General features: G+C 31.0%; 1 protein-coding gene across 1 annotated transcript; it reads right to left on the minus strand.

The window, feature by feature from the left end:
• Positions 1-14130: 14130 nt before the first annotated feature.
• Positions 14131-20004, minus strand: LOC143074160 (uncharacterized). Its single transcript, XM_076249709.1, has 2 exons — positions 18789-20004; positions 14131-14135 (listed from the first exon to the last, which is right to left on the minus strand). Exons 1-2 carry the CDS (start codon positions 20002-20004, stop codon positions 14131-14133), a joined length of 1221 nt encoding a protein of 406 aa, XP_076105824.1.
• Positions 20005-20184: the final 180 nt, after the last annotated feature.

Consider the following 20184-nt stretch of genomic DNA (forward strand, 5'->3'; position numbering starts at 1 on the left):
ACTCTCACAATTTGGAGCGCCAGATTCGACCAATTTTACTTTCTCTAACTTCAAATTAAAAGCGTCTTATATTTGTCTACCTACAACCCGTTAAAACATGTCAAAATCTCAAATTTCAATAAAAGATATTTTAAGAATGAAAAAAACGTTACTTTCACGTTAATTTTTGTGGATCTAAAAATCACCAGAATTAGACTTGAACCGGGGATAAACTCGTTATCTACGTTCATATCCGTAGATATGGATATTTTCAACATCCTTTGGTACCCTGTACACCCGTCTGCTGCGCCTCAGGGTGTTAAAATATCCATATCTATGGATATGAACGTAGATAATTTATATTATACTTCATTACAGACTGATAGATTTAAATGCTTTCATAACAATGTATTGAGCTTATTTGTTGCATGCGTATAGACGACTTTAAAATGAGCCAATTGAAATACATTGATGTAAACAAAAATCTTAATACGACTACTATACTATACTAAGTTGATATCACACAAAGAATAAACAACTAATTTAATTTTAGAACATGTAATACACACATATTGGAAAGAATTACATGTGGTTTACACGCATTGAAGAAAAGGAATATTATGGCTGGATCTAATATTTAAACAAAATAAAATCGTAAGTCACTACACAAATAACAAAATTAAAATATTAGCAATTCATCTTTATAAAAAAATTGAAGTATACATGTACTACTTTGTCAAGCATTGATACGTCATTTTGTAAATTCAAAAATTCAGCGCATTCAATTTCGCAATACAGTTTATTTTTTTTTGCAAGTCCTTTCTATTAAGTATTTCTTGCACCATATGCATTATGAATGTGCCTTTCCCCAGCTTAGAGCTTGTTATGCAGAGGTTGTACGTTTTTCTGCATTTGGGGCCTTTATCATTGTTTGAAACACCAATTGGTAGACTTTGAATGTTATCTGTTTATGATGAGTTGCTGTGTTGTTGATATGATTATACTTTTCAGTCTCAATTGGTTTTCATGCTTGTTTTTCATTTATAATTTGGTACAATATTCGACCGGTTGTTTAAAATTGGGCCCATTTAGTTATTTTACTTTGAACACTGTGGGGACTTTTAAAGCTATGTGGAATAGTTTATTGTATTGTTGAAAACTGTATAATGACCAGCGGTCCTTAACTTTTATATCATTGCGTGTCATGTCTCATTGGCGATAATAGCACCTCTTCCTTTGTTTTCTATATTGGACGCGATCTAGTTTCAGACTATGCATTTGATAATATTTTCGATCCATTTAAAAACTGATCTTTTTACACATGCTGAGACATTTTAATCTTTAAATGCAACATATAATCGAAATGTGACAAAGGTATATACTGGTCTTCTGCTATCGGACAGTAAATAAAGGCATCAGTAGTATCACGCTGTTCAAAAATAATAAATCGATTGAGAGGGAAAAAAATCCGTGCTACATACATGTCTGTCCATAATATAAAAAAGTCGCCTCTCAGTGGCGTTGATTTTCTCTCAACTTTATTTGGTAAATTCTTGGAGATGATTAACATATCTTCTGCTAGACGTACATATTATCGATCATAAAAATACAATGAAATTTGTTTATTTGATGTTACACATTGAAATCGTTGTCAAAGTTGAATTGGAGAATAACAAATGTTATATAACAAAATTTTAAATTTTATAAATTAAAACAGTATAGCAAAACTTCAAAAGCCACAGAAATTGCATACTTATCATATAAACTGCAAATTACTCAATGACTCTTTTGAAATTAAATCATGCTGATTATATAATTGATTTTGAATATAAGTCGAATCAGGGACATAATGTATTGTCTCGCCTTATGAATAATTGTGCGAAAATGGTTAGTGTTGAAAGTGATACGATAACGTTAGTTCTTATCTCCCATAGTCTTGTATTTAGTACATAAGAGTTTACTATACTCACCACTACGTCTGAAGAACAAATTTACCTATCAGTTATAAATCTGGTAATACACTTCCTATTTGATATCCAAAATTATATTACCCCGATTATATAAAAAAATTTGTTCAAACCCTCCTCCGTAAATTGTCTTACACTAAATTTATTTTATCGCCTTATGAATAATTGTGAGAAAATGATTATTGTTGAAAAGTGATACGATTATGTGAATTATAATCCACCATTGTCTGGAATTTACATAATGTACATTTTGGTATACTCATCAATACATTTGAGCAACACATTAACCTACCAGTTATATATCTGGTAATACACTTCCCGTTTAAGTTCCGAAAGTATTTTACCCCGCTTGTATAAAATAGTTTTTACAAAATATGTTTAGTTTTTCCCCTATTCCATTTAATATACTACACTGCATGGCTATTGTTTTTATCCTGTCATTCAACATTGAACTTACACACATATCTTTTACTATTCTATACTACACTGTACACATAGTATTTGTTTATCCTTCAATTTTTTAATGATTTCAAAGCATCTTTTTTTCATATTTCCCCATCACTGTACGAATGTTGTTTTAATCCTTAATTTACTGCTCAACTTACATGTATATTTCAATTTAATTCAATTTAAATTAAGGTCATCACTCAAGAAATTTTAAGGGCGGCATCATGAGCTGAATGGCCATTATGACAAACGTGTGTCAGAAATCATATCTGATATTCTTCCTCGGTCATGATAACCTTCCATCATTACCGAACTGTACAAAGAAATAACCGTATACCGTAATAATGCCGTATACGGTGCAGGAAATGATTACCCTTCCGGAGCACCTGATTTCACTCCCGGTTTTCAGTTGAGTTGGTGTTGTTTCTTATTTATTTTTTATAACTGTTGATGTAAATGTCCTTTGGTTTTTTTTAGTCTTTGTTTAATCCTTGGTTTTGATTGTTATTGTATTAAGGTCGTCGTTAGATATCGCATTGATCAAAATGTGATAATCGAATTGAAATTGTATAATATTCAAACTATCAGAAGGAAATATTAGGGTTTTAAGGGAACGTAAACTTTACCAGACAACAATTCTAGAATTAAACACTGAAGTAAAAGTAATTGACGATTTAGAAGACAGGAAAAAAGTTCCAAAATACTTTTAATTTGAATCTGAATTTCTATTATTACAAATCGGTATTTAAGTGTCCTTTCTTATTTATTATCACAAAACTTCCTTTTCCGAAAAATTACGTTTTTGTTAATTTATTTTACAGCTTCAACAAGACGGTAATTACAAAATAAAAGATATCGTTTTAATAAAAAATAAAACAATTAGAATCATTCATAATCTACATGTTTATTTATCAAAATGATCAAAAAGGAATGTATAATGTCTGGTTGCTAATGACGTTTATTAATTTTTGATATAAAAGAAATATAAAATAAAAATGAAAATTGTATGCAATGCAAACAATATTTTATTATATTTTCATGAAATTCGGCATGCATTATGAAAAAACAACAATCATAATGTGCAAGCTGTACTGCTGTACTTAACATGCTTAAAGCGAAAACGGTTCACAGTGTCTATTATAACATTATTTTATTCAAAATCACAACATAAATTAAAGTTTTTTAGAACTTTTGTTATCAAATCTTTGCCAATACAACTTTTCAATAGAACATTGCATTATTTGAAAGAAAAAAAAATTTCACAATGCAATCATCATTTATTATATTTTTCTCTGCTATTCATTAAAAAACCAACCAATCTTCATATATTATTCAATTTTAAAATCCAATTCCGATAAATAGTTATGTTTTAGGTAAACAAATTCTTTGATTTTTAAACAACCTTACAACAAATCTTTTAACTTAAAAATTACTATTTTCCTCATTTTATATAACTACTATCAGAGTCTAGGACATTCAACTAGCTCATAGCTAACAACAGTAAAATATGTTTGACAAATACATAGAACTGTTGTTATCCGAGGAATCTTATGTTCAGTAGTTGTCGTTTGTTGATGTGGTTCATAAAATATTCTCGTTTTTATATAGACAAAAGCAACAGTAGTATACCGCTGTTCGATTCCTTTGAATGGTTTTACTCTAGTCATTTTTATGAACCTTCATATCTTGCTGTTCGATATGAACTTAGGCTCCGTGTTGAAGACTGTATTTTGACATATTTCTGATTTAAAAGAGGGGGCAATAGGGGTCCGTTAACATGTTAACAACACCTCGATTTTGGCAAAAACAGTTAACAGAAAATGCAGAAATGCTGATAACAGTTAACAAACAGGGTTGAAAACAGTTTACAGCTTAAATTGATCTCACATAACAGTTAACAACACATTAAAAAGGGTCAAAACAGGTTACTACAAAAAGATATTGCCCCCCTCTTTAAAAAAGAAACTTTAAAGGCAATGTAAACAAAATTTTAAGTATCGGTTTCTTAAAATTCAGCACAGTTTAAATAGAACAATCAATCCTGATGTACAAAAGGTATAAACATCAAAACACAGTTAAACATTTAGCAAATGACATTTAATTTTGTTTAAAGTAAGAATTACTGGCATATTTAAACATTACGAACACATGTTAGTCGCTTTACTCTAATATTTATCAATATTTGTAAAAAAAATTAAAATAACCGATCCTTATGAACAAAACGTTAGAAAGGAGAAGTCCCGGTAAGACCGCCTGTTGGCCAAAACATATAGCGTTTTTTAAATTGTTAACTTTTAGTTATCTATCATGTTTATCGTAAAGTAGCATTAATTTGTTACATACATATGGAACGTTTTTGATAATACAATGGACATGAATCATATCTAGCATCATTATTTCATGCAAATATACTGATATCTTCACAATTTAAACATGTGTGCTAATTGTAAGACGTTTCTGTTCTAAAATGAAAGTGGCTAAACTAGTGTTCATTCTTAATATTTAGATATATGTTGTATTTATTGATAATACATTATACATTATGTAAAAAAAAGACAACAGTAGTATACCGCTGTTCGAAAGTCATAAATCGATTGAGAAAAAAACAAATCCGGGTTACAAACTTAAACCGAGGTAAACACATTAACTGTAAAGGAAAACAACGAAACAACAGAAACACTGAAGTGCAACAAAAAACCAAAAACAACAATGCAGAAAATGTTGACATTGAACGCGAATGTGGCCACTATAATTTTAGACAAAAACCATCTGTAAAGTAACAACAAATGGCATATTTGATAGATTTTTCATAGTTTGCTTAAACTTTAGCGTTTTGTAATGACCAATTCAGTCCAAGCCTGTAACAATTTCCAATTAAAACAAATAAAAAAAACCCACTAAAGTGTACAAAAAATGTCAATTTTTTTTCATCATATGTACTGCAAATTTAAGGCCGTAATAACCGCTTACCGGACCTTCTTTTGCCAATGACTGATCATGGTTTCAATTAAAATAAAGAAATAATTGCTTTCCTAATTAACCGAAACAAGATTAAAGTGTTTCGTATCTTTTGTTATTTTTATTTTGGTTATCTATTGATATTATAATTCATTATTTCTTTGTAGAGTACTTATTTCAAATGATTACATCTAAACAAATTTAGCGATACAGAAATATTCTGATCATGACATTATTCTGTTCTTTTCTGAACTTATGTAATTCATTTTAAATAAGAGAACCGATAATCTAGTTTAGCATATCATGTGTTTAAAATGTAATTCATATATATCTTTTTATGTGGTATTGTGACTAAGTTGATTGCAAACTAACGATTACCGATGTGGTTCGCGTTTATCACATGTATATACAAAGGAGTTCGTTTTACCTTATCTTATAATTATATCCATCTGATCAGTGCATATGATCAATTTTTACATTTATTAATAATAAACTCATCATAGATACCAGGACTAAATTTAATGTATACGCCAGACGCGCGTTTCGTCTACAAAAGACTCATCAGTGACGCTCGAATCCAAAAAAATTGAAAAGGCCAAATAAAGTACGAAGTTGAAGAGCATTGAGGACCAAAATTCCTAAAAGTTTTGCCAAATACAGCTAAGGTAATCTATGCCTGAGTTAGAAAAGCCTTAATGTATATGCACCTAACTGTAAAACATCTAGAAAATCTTTCTTTAAAAAGGTCAACGATTATTTAAAGGAACATGGTCTAGGAATACCAATACTTGGGGGCGATTTTAACGAGACAATAAAACCAATTGATAGAAAATCTATACGTCCATGTAAATTTAGGGTTTAAAAAACTTGATTAAATCTAACAAACTGACAGATGTTTAGACAAATTTAAATGAAAATAAACATTAATTCACATGGAAAAGAAGAGATAGGTCACAAGCTAGTAGAATTGACATGATTTTTATGGGGACAGATTTTTTACCACTTGTAGAATTTTGTAAATTCAAACCGGCAGTTATTCGAACCACTGATCATCAAAGTGTATTTCTAAAATATAAGCCTGGGGTATCAGAAAGGGGCAATGGGTATTGGAAAATAAATAATTCAGTTTTGCAAGATAAAGATTACCAAGAACTGATTAATACTTTGATAGATAAATATGTTTTCGAAAAGGAAACATTAGATTGTAGATTATTATTGGATGGTTTTAAAATCGCGGTAAGGGAGGTAACAACAAATTATTGTAAAAATAAAACAAAGTTAACCAAGGGGAGAAGATATACTTCGGGAAAAGACTTTGAAGAAAAAATAAAAAAAAAGGGACGAGACAAATATAGATGACAGTGAAATAGAAAAAGAAATAATTGGTATTGAAGAAGAACTAAATAAGATATATGAAGAAAAAGCAAAAGGAGCTCAAGTGAGATATAGAGAAAAATGGGTAGAATTTGGTGAAAACAATAATTCTTATTTCCTTAGGTTAGAATAAAATCTATAATTAAGCTAATGGGAGATAATGGGAAAATAATTTCGGACCAAGAGAAACTTTTAAACAAAATAAAAGAGTATTATGAAAACTCGTATAATTAAAAAAGTTTAAATAAAGATTTAACAGAAGAATTTATCAGCGATATACAATTAGAAAATAGAGTTGATGAAAATGATTAACTAATATGCAATGGGAAAATTACAGTAGAGTAATGCACATATAGTATCTTTAAAACGAAGTTAGATAAATATCAAGGTCTTGATGGACTGACGGTAGAATTTTATAGATTTTTTTGGGAATAAGCTTCAATTACTACTAGTAAATGTTTTAAATACAGGATACAATAGAAAAAGTCTTATATATTCACAACGTACCAGTATATTAACTTTGATATTCAAAAAGATGGATCCTTTACTTTTGGAAAACTATTGTCCAATATCCCTTCTTAATATAGATTTTTAAATTATGTCATATGTTCTTGCGCAACGCTTAAAAAAGGTACTTCCAAAAATTATAAATGAGGACCAAACCGGTTATGTTAAAAATAGATGCATTGGGTTAATCTGAGATAAATCCAAGATGTAATAGACTACTCAGATACATACAAAATTGAGGCAATTGTTTTTGTTGATTTTACAAAAGCATTTCATTCGTTAGGATGGGATTTTATGCTTGGAACTGTGAAACATTTTGGGTTTAATGAATCATTTTTTAAGTGGGTTACAACTACTTATACAGATGTTCAAACATGTGTTATGAACAATTGGTGGGTATCAGAAAATTTCAAAAATTCAAGGGAAATCCGACAAGGCTGTCCTTTATCAGCGTTATTGTTTGTTTTGACTGTTGAAATTATGGCTCTTAACTTGAGGAATAACAATATTAAATTAGATGAGAAAAGTCACAGCATTAAAATTTCACAACTAGCAGATAACACAACATTATTTTGTAAAGATAAAAACGATGTAATATCTGAAATGAATATAATAGAAATATTTGGCTCGTTTTCAGGTTTACTGGTAAATAGAAATAAAACAGAAGGATTATGGATTGAGAAATTTAAATATTGTAAAGATAAAATTGTGTGGATTAATTGGGAAGTTAAACCTATTAAAGCATTAGGGTGTTTTTGGACATGATAAAGAGGAATGCAAAAAAATAAATTGGGATTGTAAAATAGAGAAAATGCAAGAAGAAGACTATGCTAATTATTTTTTCAATTGTTCTTATTTGACAAGATTTTGTCAACAAATATATGACCTTTTAAAAAAAAGTAATTTAGATTTTTCAATAAAATTAAAACACCTGATATTTGGATACAAAATTACAGACAACAAGTATAACTCAATAATTTTTTTGATTACAATTATTAGTTTTTCAATATATAAGTCGTACTACAAATGTATGTATCTGAGCAGAAAACAAAAAACATAGACGTCTACAGAATTTTTTTTAATAAATACACTTAGAGAGTAGATACCAATATTAATGGACATAAGACAATAAGTCCAATGTTACTTACAATTAAAATAAACCTAATCAATGAATATTTTTCTAGTATTGTTGATATCATGTTTTGTAAACAAAATGTATGTCAAATAATTTAATCAGCTGATTATTCCCTGGGTAGTCAGTGGCTTGTAACATGGTGCGTCAAGAGAAGCTTGGAATCTTGATGGTTTATGTAACAAGCAATATTTGATGTATACAATTATTATGTAGTTAAAAAAAAATATGATAAATTTAAGGATCGATCGGTGACCATTGTCATGTTAACTCTTGCAGAGCTTATGTTGCGGTCAACAATCACTCAGAGATCAGCCAAACATCCGTCCACACTCATATATCGATCAGTCGAATTATAGTCAAACAATAACGCCTAAGGTTTCAGGTACTGTAATAAAAACAGAATGGTTTCATTGAAAATGTGTTTGCATCTTTACGGGTTTTTTTTTATTACCTTTACATGCATCTGTTCAAACCAGAAAACATCATGAACACCTAATTTACATTTATATTGCATATAATTTGTTTATATTCAAGTTGTAATTTCGAAAAAAAATATTTTTCCAGCAGGTATTCAGCAGAATATTCTTTCTTACTGACATCGACTGTTAACTATGGATATTAAATGTAAGTTTGTTTTTAGGATTGATCTTTTAGTGTTTGCCATACATGTATGAAAGTACGTAAGTTTATAATATTATCATCATATTCAAAATACGTAACTTCTTAAAATGTTCACAATAGAATTCAATTCATATTATAATTATTTTATGAACACTTAACCATCACCAAACCTACATTGACTGCTTGTAGACATATCCAGTTATAATCTACATGTAATCATTGATCGTTGTCAATAGATATGTTTAAAAGAGGAGCGAAAGTTTCCAGAGCGACAATCGAACTCATAGATTTAAAATTAACTGAAAACGCCATGGCTGAAAAATAAAAAGACAAACAGACAAATAATAGAACACAGGACACAACATAAAAAAAAACTAAGTAACCTAGTCAAATGCTCATCTTTATTTAATCATTCTTTCTTTTCACTAAATGGAGATAATGATATGAATAATGCGCTCTAAAACTAATTTATGAAGATATAGGAAAATGTTTTATGAATGCAAATGAGACAACTCTCCATCCAAGTCACAATTTATAAAAGTAAACCATTGTAGGTCAAGATACGGCCTTCCACACGGAGTCTTTGATCACACCGAACAATTTGCTTTAAACATATTTACAATAACACACTATGAAACAGCTATTTATAATTTTGTCATAAATACCGTTTACAGGAAAATATAAGAACAGCAATGTCCTTATTACTTTGGTCCAAGGAAATAACACTTGTATTATTAGTTGGAGTGAGTTGCGGTGCAAACAAAGATTGTAAGACAATACCTAGCTGTGAAATGGATTGTGATACCAGACCTAAGTATCGCTGCAACAGAAGAGGAATAATAGAAGTACCAAGTTTCCCTGAGGCAACAGAAGAGATGCATGTAACTTTTATATTTATAGAAACTGTTATACATCATAATTTCTCACGCATTTTATACAACATGCCATATTACAATACCATTATAAATCGAAATCACTAAACATATATAATGACTGGTTGAGACTTTCAGATTGAACTTTGTTCATAATTCAAAGTTCGAACGGCTGTAAAATCTGTCATTGTCAAGTGAAATAACAAGGAGCGTATCCTTTGACTTTTTGTCTTTTGACATGGTCCTATATAGTCCCTTTTGAAGGAAGTTAACTTTAAAATGTATCTACCTCTAACATATTTTTAAGACAAATTCAATTAGGATGCTACAATAAATAAATGTCACTGCTCAAGCATGGGATTTGATTGATATAACCGAAAACAAAATGCAGAACGATGAAATTAGTATAAAATTCAATCACAGTAAACATGGTAAATTAAAATGGATAAGATAATTACCAACAAAGGATTGAAGTTGTCGAGTAGAACTGTGTGAATTTTTTATTTTAGAGATGTGTCTGACAACACAATTAGGAGATTAGTCAGTGACACGTTTGCAGATTACTCAATTGTATATGGCATGTAAGTATTAGAATATATTATTATATTTCATGAAAATGCCAGATTGTGATTGGGTAATACGAGGAAAATAATTTATTGTAGCAACTCTCTGAGAGGGAGATATTTTTCATTTATTTTGAATGTCGCCATCTCGTGCAGATCAATAACAAATCAATAATATTAAGGAAAATGGATTTAGAAAGTAAAATCTCACAAAATGACGAACTCCAAGAAAAAATTCAATTCAAAAAGGACATGAACCTATTTAAATGGCAACTTCTAAAGCTCTAACAAATCTAAGTTAATAAATGTAAATGCAAGAGAAATACGTTATTGTATCCCATGTCTCAGAGTGGGATTTATTTAACATTGTCTTAAATTTGTTGATGTACATTTGTTAATTTACACAATTAAAGTTTTAAAAATGTGAAGTTGTGTCTAAGGTGTAATAGTTACAAGTTTACATCAGTAAATGAAAGAAAATGTTGATTGTTTCTGCGTTCAGCAGATCATTTTCGTAGACAGTCAAAATAAAACAAACTTATCTTGCTATTATTCTTATGTTTTTTTCTAATAACTGCTACGATACTAAGTGCCTGACGTCATGGTTAAGTTGAAATTTAACAGATTTTTTTTTAATCTTGTATTCACTGCATGATAAGAGATCTAAAAGCACCAGTGGCCTTTGATTTTTAAAGATAGCAAAAAAGTAATTGGTTATAATACATATTCAAATTGGTTTCTGAATAGTATCATGAAAGTTCTTCAGTCAACTGTGTATTTAGAATTTTTGGCAGTGTTAGAGAGTAGCGAAAATTCTAAAAAAGAATATCGTTATCCCTTATTGGCCAGGAAATACTACCTTGCCCCATATAACATTTTCATAACACATAGCTGAGAGGGCGATTGAGCAAATATGTACCTCTTGTAAAATAACCAGTGTGTAACAATATGTCCTATCACCCTCATGCAATTAATATACTAAAAAATATATCGGTATGTAACAAGGGCATATTAATGTATAAATAAATCATTGAAGACATATATGAATAGTTAATTATCTAAAGTTTATTGAAAAAAAACTTTCTTAAAGATACAGTTTGTTCCTATAATGCTTAGAAGACAAACATGTACGAAGGTATATCGTTTTCCTTGTTCTTTAACTGCAGTTTTGTGAGCAGGTGGGTCAATTGAATATCATCGTTGAAAACGAGTTACTCCCCATGGTTAATTGAGAACGCGTTTTCCCTCATAATGAGCTGCTGTTTCCCTTTTTTCATTTTTATCAAAATACTTTCATGTTTCATTTATTTGTTTTGCATTTTCAGCACTATCATGTAAACGTATCGTGATTTTATATAATTATGTGGCACAAAAAATAGTAGGAGTTTGATGCGGATGACAAAATAGTTCGTCAGCAGATTTTAAAATCCTCATTTTTATATCTAGCATTGTAAGGCACTGTTATATTATGATATTAACAGTGTGGATTTCAAATCTGATTCTATTATTTCTATGTTGCAGGCTCAACTTAAATGTGTAAAAAACTATTATTTTTTTTCTCTAGACACTAAAACTCGATTGAAAGAAGCTTATGTCCAAGTTTTGTAAACATCAAGGATGGTTTATGAATCTTACATATTTTTTAAAAAACATTAACTACATACTGTATGTAATGTTAAATGGAAGAAAAGCTAAGTCAATTTATAAGTTATATGCGAAAATTCAGGAAATTAGTGTTTATAAAATACTAGTTTTTGTTCACAAATACGCCTTCTTGACTATGGACATACTATTTGTATTTGCAGAATTGTGAATACTGTTCTATTAGTTATCTCTTCTGTTACCTGTAAGATTTTGAAAATTGAATAACAATATGGTTTGCTTTTTTTAATGTAGCGATTTATCTAACAACACTCTTACTAGCATACCCGATGCTGTTTTCAAGAACAATGTGGTGCTTTACTTTTTGTAAGTAAACAATAAATGTTATCATGTCAGTATGTTTACTTATTATCTTAGGAAGGACACAAAGATGCTAGCAGTATTGTTTCACTTTACGGTACATTTTTAGTTGTTGATTTTTTTTCTCTGTCTCTCTCTATTATATATATATATATATATATAAATATATAGTTCGTCTAAATGACAGCCTAATATACAGTGATCTACAGTTGTCTATTACGTTGGCATTTTGGTTTCTTGTGGAGAGTTGACTCATTGGCAATTATATAACTTCATCTTTTGCTTATTAACAATGTTGAATCTGTTAATTTGCGTTAGCAAATATTTTGTTCTTCCATGGCCAGGATTCGAATTCATACTACTGAAATATCGTGGCGCATATCGCGTTGCACTGTGCTCGACGCGCTAGACCACTCGACTACCTATGCTTTACTTTGATAAAGCATTCGGTGGCTTGGTTTTACCTTTCCTCGTCAATTTTAGTCTATCGTTGTAACACAGTACATAATATATAAGCCATGCAGATGGCTTTGTTACAGAACAGCCGAATTATATATTGTAAAGGATGCTACGAATTAATGTAAGATGCAGTCACAAAAACAATTACATTATAAGTACATCTAAACAAGCAATGACTCTACAATAACGTTTATCCACCAGGAGTGTTGGTGAAAAAAGGCTGAAACACATTTTGGATAAATTATTCGCTTAAATAAGAGAGATATATAAGTACACATAAACAAATGACAACTCTACGACAATTCCATCCATCGGATCACCAGTAAAGGTGATACTCGCCCGATTTTCTAGATTCTACTATTGAGAAAAGATTATACTAGGAAACCGAAAGCAAAATAGTTAGTTCAGCACGAGTGGTTTAGAGCGCGAATACACCTCAGGCGCGGTGGTCCCGATGACCCAACAGCATAAGTTCGAACCAAAATTTTCTTTCGCAAATATGCAGATTGACATTGTTGTGCTAAAACTTGGACTACTTATGAATATAGAGTAGTCTATAATAATTATCTACCAGGTGATTACATATGTTATGGTTCGCCTAGAATAAATAATAAAAAAGACATAAAATAAGTTAAACATATTTGTGCAGCGGAACTGATATAAACAGTAAAATAATAAAATTACAAAACTCCGAGGAAAATAGAAAAATGAGAGGTCTCTTATCAAATGGCAAAATCAAAAGGCAAAATCAAAAACTCAAACACATCAAACAAATGGACAACAACAATCGTATTCCTAACGCATTTATAAGATGGTAATATCTAAACAATTTTTTAAAAACACATATAGAAAAAAAAAACATATGCGTTTCAAAATGTTCATGACATAATTACGCAGTGCAAAGTTGTTTTATGATAGGCATATTAAACAACATGATATAAAATATTTGTAAAACAGAGCGCGACCAACAACAAATCTTCTCAATTACGATTATGTTTTTTTTTTATTATTTTAATGTAGGAATTTATCGAACAACTTTCTAGCCAGCTTACCTGTAGCTGTTTTCATGTATAATACGGCATTGGAAATTCTGTAAGTAGAACATAACTGTAATCATATTAGTATTTATTTCGACAGGGTATTATTTACGTAATAAACATATGGTAAGTAAGGTAAACTTAAATAGGTGGTATGGCTTCTGAGCATTAACGTGGTTTAAAAGATATGGCTTAAGTTTACTTCAGTGGAGTAACGGCTTCTGGAGCAGAGACGCCAATCATTGTCTGTTAGCCTAAAATCAAATCATATATTTGGTTTATGAGTCAATTTAAATGAATTGATACAGATGACAGGTTAAACATTTAAATAAAGTATACAGACCGGTTTGACAAAATAATGATTATGTGTCCTGCAATTGCCTATGTTTACCAACTCTTTGTATCAGTGACACATATTAACACTTTAACCTATCGGTTTTACTCATTGTTTAAGGCTTATACTGGGACCTGTTGTTTTGAATGTCTATGCACAGTGTATAGTTTCTCGTTTGAAGTCATACCGCATCTTCGAAGTCCGTATTAAGACTTATAATTGTTTACCTTTTACACAATATGACATATTATTTGCACTTGTATTCTTGAGAATTACTCTCGTATCAGTACTCTCTTCTTTTTACTGTAAGTTTTCGAAATTAAGTTAATGTTTGTTTTATGTAATGTAGCGATTTATCGAACAACACTATAACTACAAAACCTTACCTTCTTGTTTTCCCTCTCCCAATTGAACCGCAGACTAAACATTAATATGCCGGTGTTATACCATATCATTTACGTTTTTTTAAAGCCTTGTTCAGCATATTAACGTTATAAATTAACCTAAATAGTTCGTATTAACTATGATTTATAAAAAATCATAACTCGTGAATTAACTCAGCGACACAACACTAAGTATATTTGAACTTATTGAAATGAGAATAATTAGCCAACTGAGAATTACTCTTCTATTAGTACACACTTCTGTTTACTGTAAGTCTTTCAAATTTTTTATCATTAAATTGAATAAAAATACAGGATTGTTTTATTTTATGTAGCGATTGATCGAACAACACTATAACTAGCTTACCTGTTGGTGTTTTCAAGAACAATGTGGCGTTGGCATTTTTGTAAGTAAACAATACATGATATCATATCAGTATGTTTTTTTAATATCTTAGGAAGGATATTACGAAGCCAGCAGTATTACTAAATTGACTTTTATCTTTATAAATGACGTTCTACCACTAAATAATTTCAAATAAAGTATATATATATATATATATATATATATATTATATATAGGTTTTTTTTTCAGGTACTGATACATTAATGATTTCCCATCTTTAACCACTTATACATGTTTGAAATTAAAATATTGTTAATATGACTTGCCATTGGTCTTGAACTTATACTTGACTTTGTCAAAGGTTGGTTCCATTGCCAGGGTTGTTTCAATAGTTAAATCCAGAAAAGATGATTCAGTTGTAATAGAGTCTGCAATTACACGATGATTCATTGTGTAAAACTCGTAACTGCCAAATGTAATCCGTCATCTAAAAAAATATGTTATGTGTATTTTTTTTGTTAAATTAATGTATATATAGGACAACAACATTAGAACAATGATGCAGATATCTTATTATCTACGTCTATGAATTGATTTATGAGTACACTACAAACATTAGTTTCAAATATCTGGCGTGTAATTGGCGTGCTCTTAAAATAAATGTATTATTTACGGATGCACGTCTTTATTTTCCCTCTGTAAGTTTCTGACATTTTTAAGTGTTCTGTATTGATAAAGAAAACAGTATTATAATGGTGTTCAAAGATTTAAAAACGACATGTGCTAACAGGTGTTATGATGACGTTGTTGATGTTCCAATTGGAGTCAACACGTCGTAAATTACCCGGTAGCTTCCCGGATATATTTTGTCATCCAATCACAAACCTCGATTCATTTTTAATCCATAATACATGTATGTATATTTACATAAAATTGAGAATGGAAATGGGGAATGTGCCAAAGAGACAACAACCCGACCATAGAAAAAAAAACAACAGCAGAAGGTCACCAACAGGTCTTCAATGTAGCGAGAAATTCCCGCACCCGGAGGCGTCCTTCAGCTGGCCCCTAAACAAATATATACCAGTTCAGTGATAATGAATATGTCTATAAACCAATGCATAAGAATGATATTAAAGTTATCAAAGGTACCAGGATTATAATTTAGTACGCCAGACGCCATTGTATATGGATCGCCATCACTGCCTCATTAGAAGAAGCAATTACTTAACATGATGTAGATGGTGCTTACATCATGTCAAACCACTATAGCTTGATGTTGATACTGTAAACCAACTTATTTTCGCGAGCGATTAATTTTCGCGACTTTCGCGAGTAGAAAAATAACGCCAATTTAAATCGTGGTGAATATGTAAAACTTGGATCTTTTCTTATTGAACTTAATCAGAAAATCGCGATATTTATTAGCTGCGAGGTGGTCAAGAGAGGGTAAAACGCGAAATGAAGTATCCGCGAAAATAAGTTGGTTTACAGTACTTCTTTTCATGATGTGATAACTTCATTTCGTGATAAGATAAGAAGACTGTACAAATCCTTGGTATAGAATTGTAGGAAATATGCGGACATTTGATACTAAATTAACCTAACGATATTGTCGTACCAGCACGATTTTTGTGTTCTTTTTTATGTGTTCTTCTATTTTTGTGTGTTTAATTTTGGCACTTTCATTGAAGGCATCAAAGAAACCAAAATAAAACTACCACCTTAAAAACACAATTAACGGTATGTGATATGTTAAAACCAAAGTAGTTTGTTGAAACCGTTTGCCTGCTTCCACTGACATAAACAGAAAAACTACTTGGTAATGTGCATTTTCATCTTAGATGGTTCTTCTCATTTTTGGATAGTGTCGGGCGATAACAGATTTGATAAAATTTATCAAAAGTACCAGGCTTATAATTAAGTGTTAGATAAAATCGCCGAACACAGTTATTTAGTAATCACTATTTCAATTGTTTCTACATGTGTATGAACTTCAGCTCTATCGTAAGAAATACACTCCATGCAAATACATCAGTTATTCGCGCCAAGTAATATCGAAGTCACAATATAGGGACTTAATATGTCCTGTGATTTTTGCGAGACGTAATTTTAATTAGTTTTGTCTTATAACTAATCTTCTCTTCAAGTAATCGTCCACATAGAGTTCTAGAATGCACATTACTCATTTGCGTAGGTGAAATCGTATCAAAATAACTTCGACCATACAACGACAAAATAAAAATGACAAATATGAATCTATGTATCAACAGGTTTTATAGAGACCGATGTCGTCGCCATTTTTCGGATTCATGCATGTGAAAGTACGAATGTACTATACTTAATGAATGTTAAAAAGGAAGAGAACACAAATATCAAGTTCATAGTGACACAAAATATTCTTACCTGCCGCATTTTTTCGCCTGTCCCAAGTCAGGAACCTCTGGCCTTTGTTAGTCTTATATTGTTTTTAATTTTAGTTTCTTGTGTATATCTCGGAGTTTAGTAGTATGTCCGTTATCACTGAACTGTGATTAATCCTCTTCATGTTCTTGAACACATAAGGCATCAACAAGGGACCTCCAACTCATTCTATCTTTCGCGATTTTTTCTATTTGATTCCAGGTGTAACCATGCCTTTTTATTTCTGCTGCTATATCTCTTCTCCATGTGCCTTTCGGTCTTCCAGGTTTTCTTGTCCCTTGTGGTGTCCATGTCAATACCTTTTTCACATGCCGGTTGTTATCCATTCGCAATATATGTCCAATATATTTCCACCTCCTTCTGATGATCTCGTTCACTATATTCTTCACACCTGTTCTTTCTGATAGTTCACTGTTTGAAATAACATTTGGCCATCTGATGTTAATTATTCGTCTCAAACAGCGTCCTTTGAATCCTCTAATTCGACTTTCTACTTTTTTGGTTGTTCTCCATGTTTCTGAACCGCACAACAGAACAGATCTAACATTGCTCACATACAATCTGATCTTTGTCTTCCTGGATATTTTGTTGTTTTTCCATATGTTATTCAGGTTTTTGAATGCAGAAGCTGCTTTGCCAATACGGATGTTAACTTCTTCTTCAATATTTCCTTCTGCATTTACTCTACTACCAAGATAATTGAATGAGTTTACTTGTTCCAGTTCTTTTCCGTTCACTGTTATTGCTTTATTGTTCTTTGTACCTATCTTCATCACCTTAGTTTTCTTTGCATTTATCTTCAGTCCTACTTTCGCTGCCTCTGATGTAACTTTATCTGTCTTTTTCTGCATGTGTTCATGTGTATGAGAAAAGAGGCTGATATCATCAGCAAAGTCCATGTCCTCTAAAAATGTTGTTAGTCCCCACTGTATACCATGATTTTCAGTTGTTGTCGTCTTCATTACCCAGTCAACCACCAATATAAAGAGAAAAGAAGATATTATGCATCCCTGTCTTACTCCAGATGTTATTAAAAACCAATCTGATAGTTTTCCATCATGTCTGACTGCACATCTAAAACCATCATACATTTCCATAATGATGTTAATTATTTTCTGTGGAATTCCATACATACTCATGATGTACCAAAGTGACTCTCTATGGACGCTATCAAAGGCTTTTTCAAAATCCACATAATTTATATATATGGGTGACCTCCATTCTAGTGCCTGTTCTATAATATTTCTCAGTATGAGGATGTTATCTATACATGCACGGTTTGTTCTAAATCCACTTTGTTCTTCCCGTAGAATGGAATCGATTTTGTCTTTGATTCGTTCTAAAATTATTCTACAAAGTATCTTACCAGGCACTGATAGTAAAGTAATTCCACGCCAGTTGTTACAATCTGTAAGGTTACCTTTCTTTGGTAGTTTTATGATGATACCATCTTTCCACTGAGTAGGTAGTATTTCTTTTTCCCATATTTCATTCAGCAAATCACGTAGGATGTTCACGTTGAGATTTATGTCTGATTTTAGTACTTCTGCTGGTATGCCATCTACCCCAGGAGCTTTGTTGTTTTTAAGTTTTTTAATGGCTGCTTTGATCTCATCATCTGTTATGGGTCCCATTTCTATTTCTATTGGTGGTGGAGCTTCCTCTGTCCTGTCAACTGAGATTTCTGGTTCAGGTCTATTCAACACCTCTTCAAAATGCTCTTTCCATCTTTTCAGTTGTTTCTCAAATTTGCATATTGTCTGACCATCTTTATCTTTGATGTTAGTACTGTTGGTATTTACTCTGCCACTAAGCTGTTTTGTAATGTTATATAGCTTTCTCATATCTCCAACTTTAGATGCATTTTCAGCCTCTTCTGCAATCTTATCTATGTATGCCTTTTTGTCTGCTTTTGCATTCTTTTTCACTTCTTTTTCCTTACTATTATATAGATCTTTCATTCCCTCTTGTTGTTCTGCTGTTGCTTGGTTGGTTTTTGATTTTAACACTTTTCTTTCCATAATTAGAGCCCAGGTTTTATCAGATATCCATTCCTTTCTTTCTTTATTTTTGTAACCTAAGATGTCTTCACTTGTTTTTAAATAAATTTCACTCATATGTTGCCATTTAGAGTTTATGTCAATCTCATTTTCTTCAAGTTGTAAGACCTCAAATCTGTTCTTCAGTTCTATATTGAAGTTTTGTTGTATTTCAGGTTGTTTAAGTTTTCCAAAGTCTATGATCTTGCTTGGTGTTTTGTATCTATTTTTTCTTAATTTTAGTCTGATCTTTCCAATGACTAGGTGATGATCGCTGTATACATCTGCACCTCTTTTCACTTTCACATCTATTAATGATGACCTCCATTTCTTATTAATCAGTATGTGATCGATCTGGTTTTTCACTTTCCCATTTGGAGACACCCATGTGGCTTTATGTATGTTTTTATGTTCAAAGATTGTTCCCCCAATTACCAGATTGTTCATAGTACACATCTCTACTAATCTTTCACCATTGTTGTTAATTTCTCCAAGCCCATGTTTTCCCATCACTTCTTCTGAACCTATGTTAGTTGAACCTACTTTTGCATTAAAATCTCCAAAGATGGTAAGTACATCATGCTTTGGTGTATCCATTATGATCTGATTTAATTTATCATAAAAATTCTCTTTCTCATTATCTGTATAATCATTTGTTGGGGCATAGCATTGGATAACGGTCATGTGCCCATAACTGGTCTTCATTCGTATTTTTATTATTCTTTCATTTATTGCTATCCATTCTACAACAGACTTGCTTGCTCTCTTACTCAATAG

The sequence above is a fragment of the Mytilus galloprovincialis genome, chromosome 5 (assembly GCF_965363235.1).
Source record: "Mytilus galloprovincialis chromosome 5, xbMytGall1.hap1.1, whole genome shotgun sequence".
Taxonomy (NCBI): domain Eukaryota; kingdom Metazoa; phylum Mollusca; class Bivalvia; order Mytilida; family Mytilidae; genus Mytilus; species Mytilus galloprovincialis.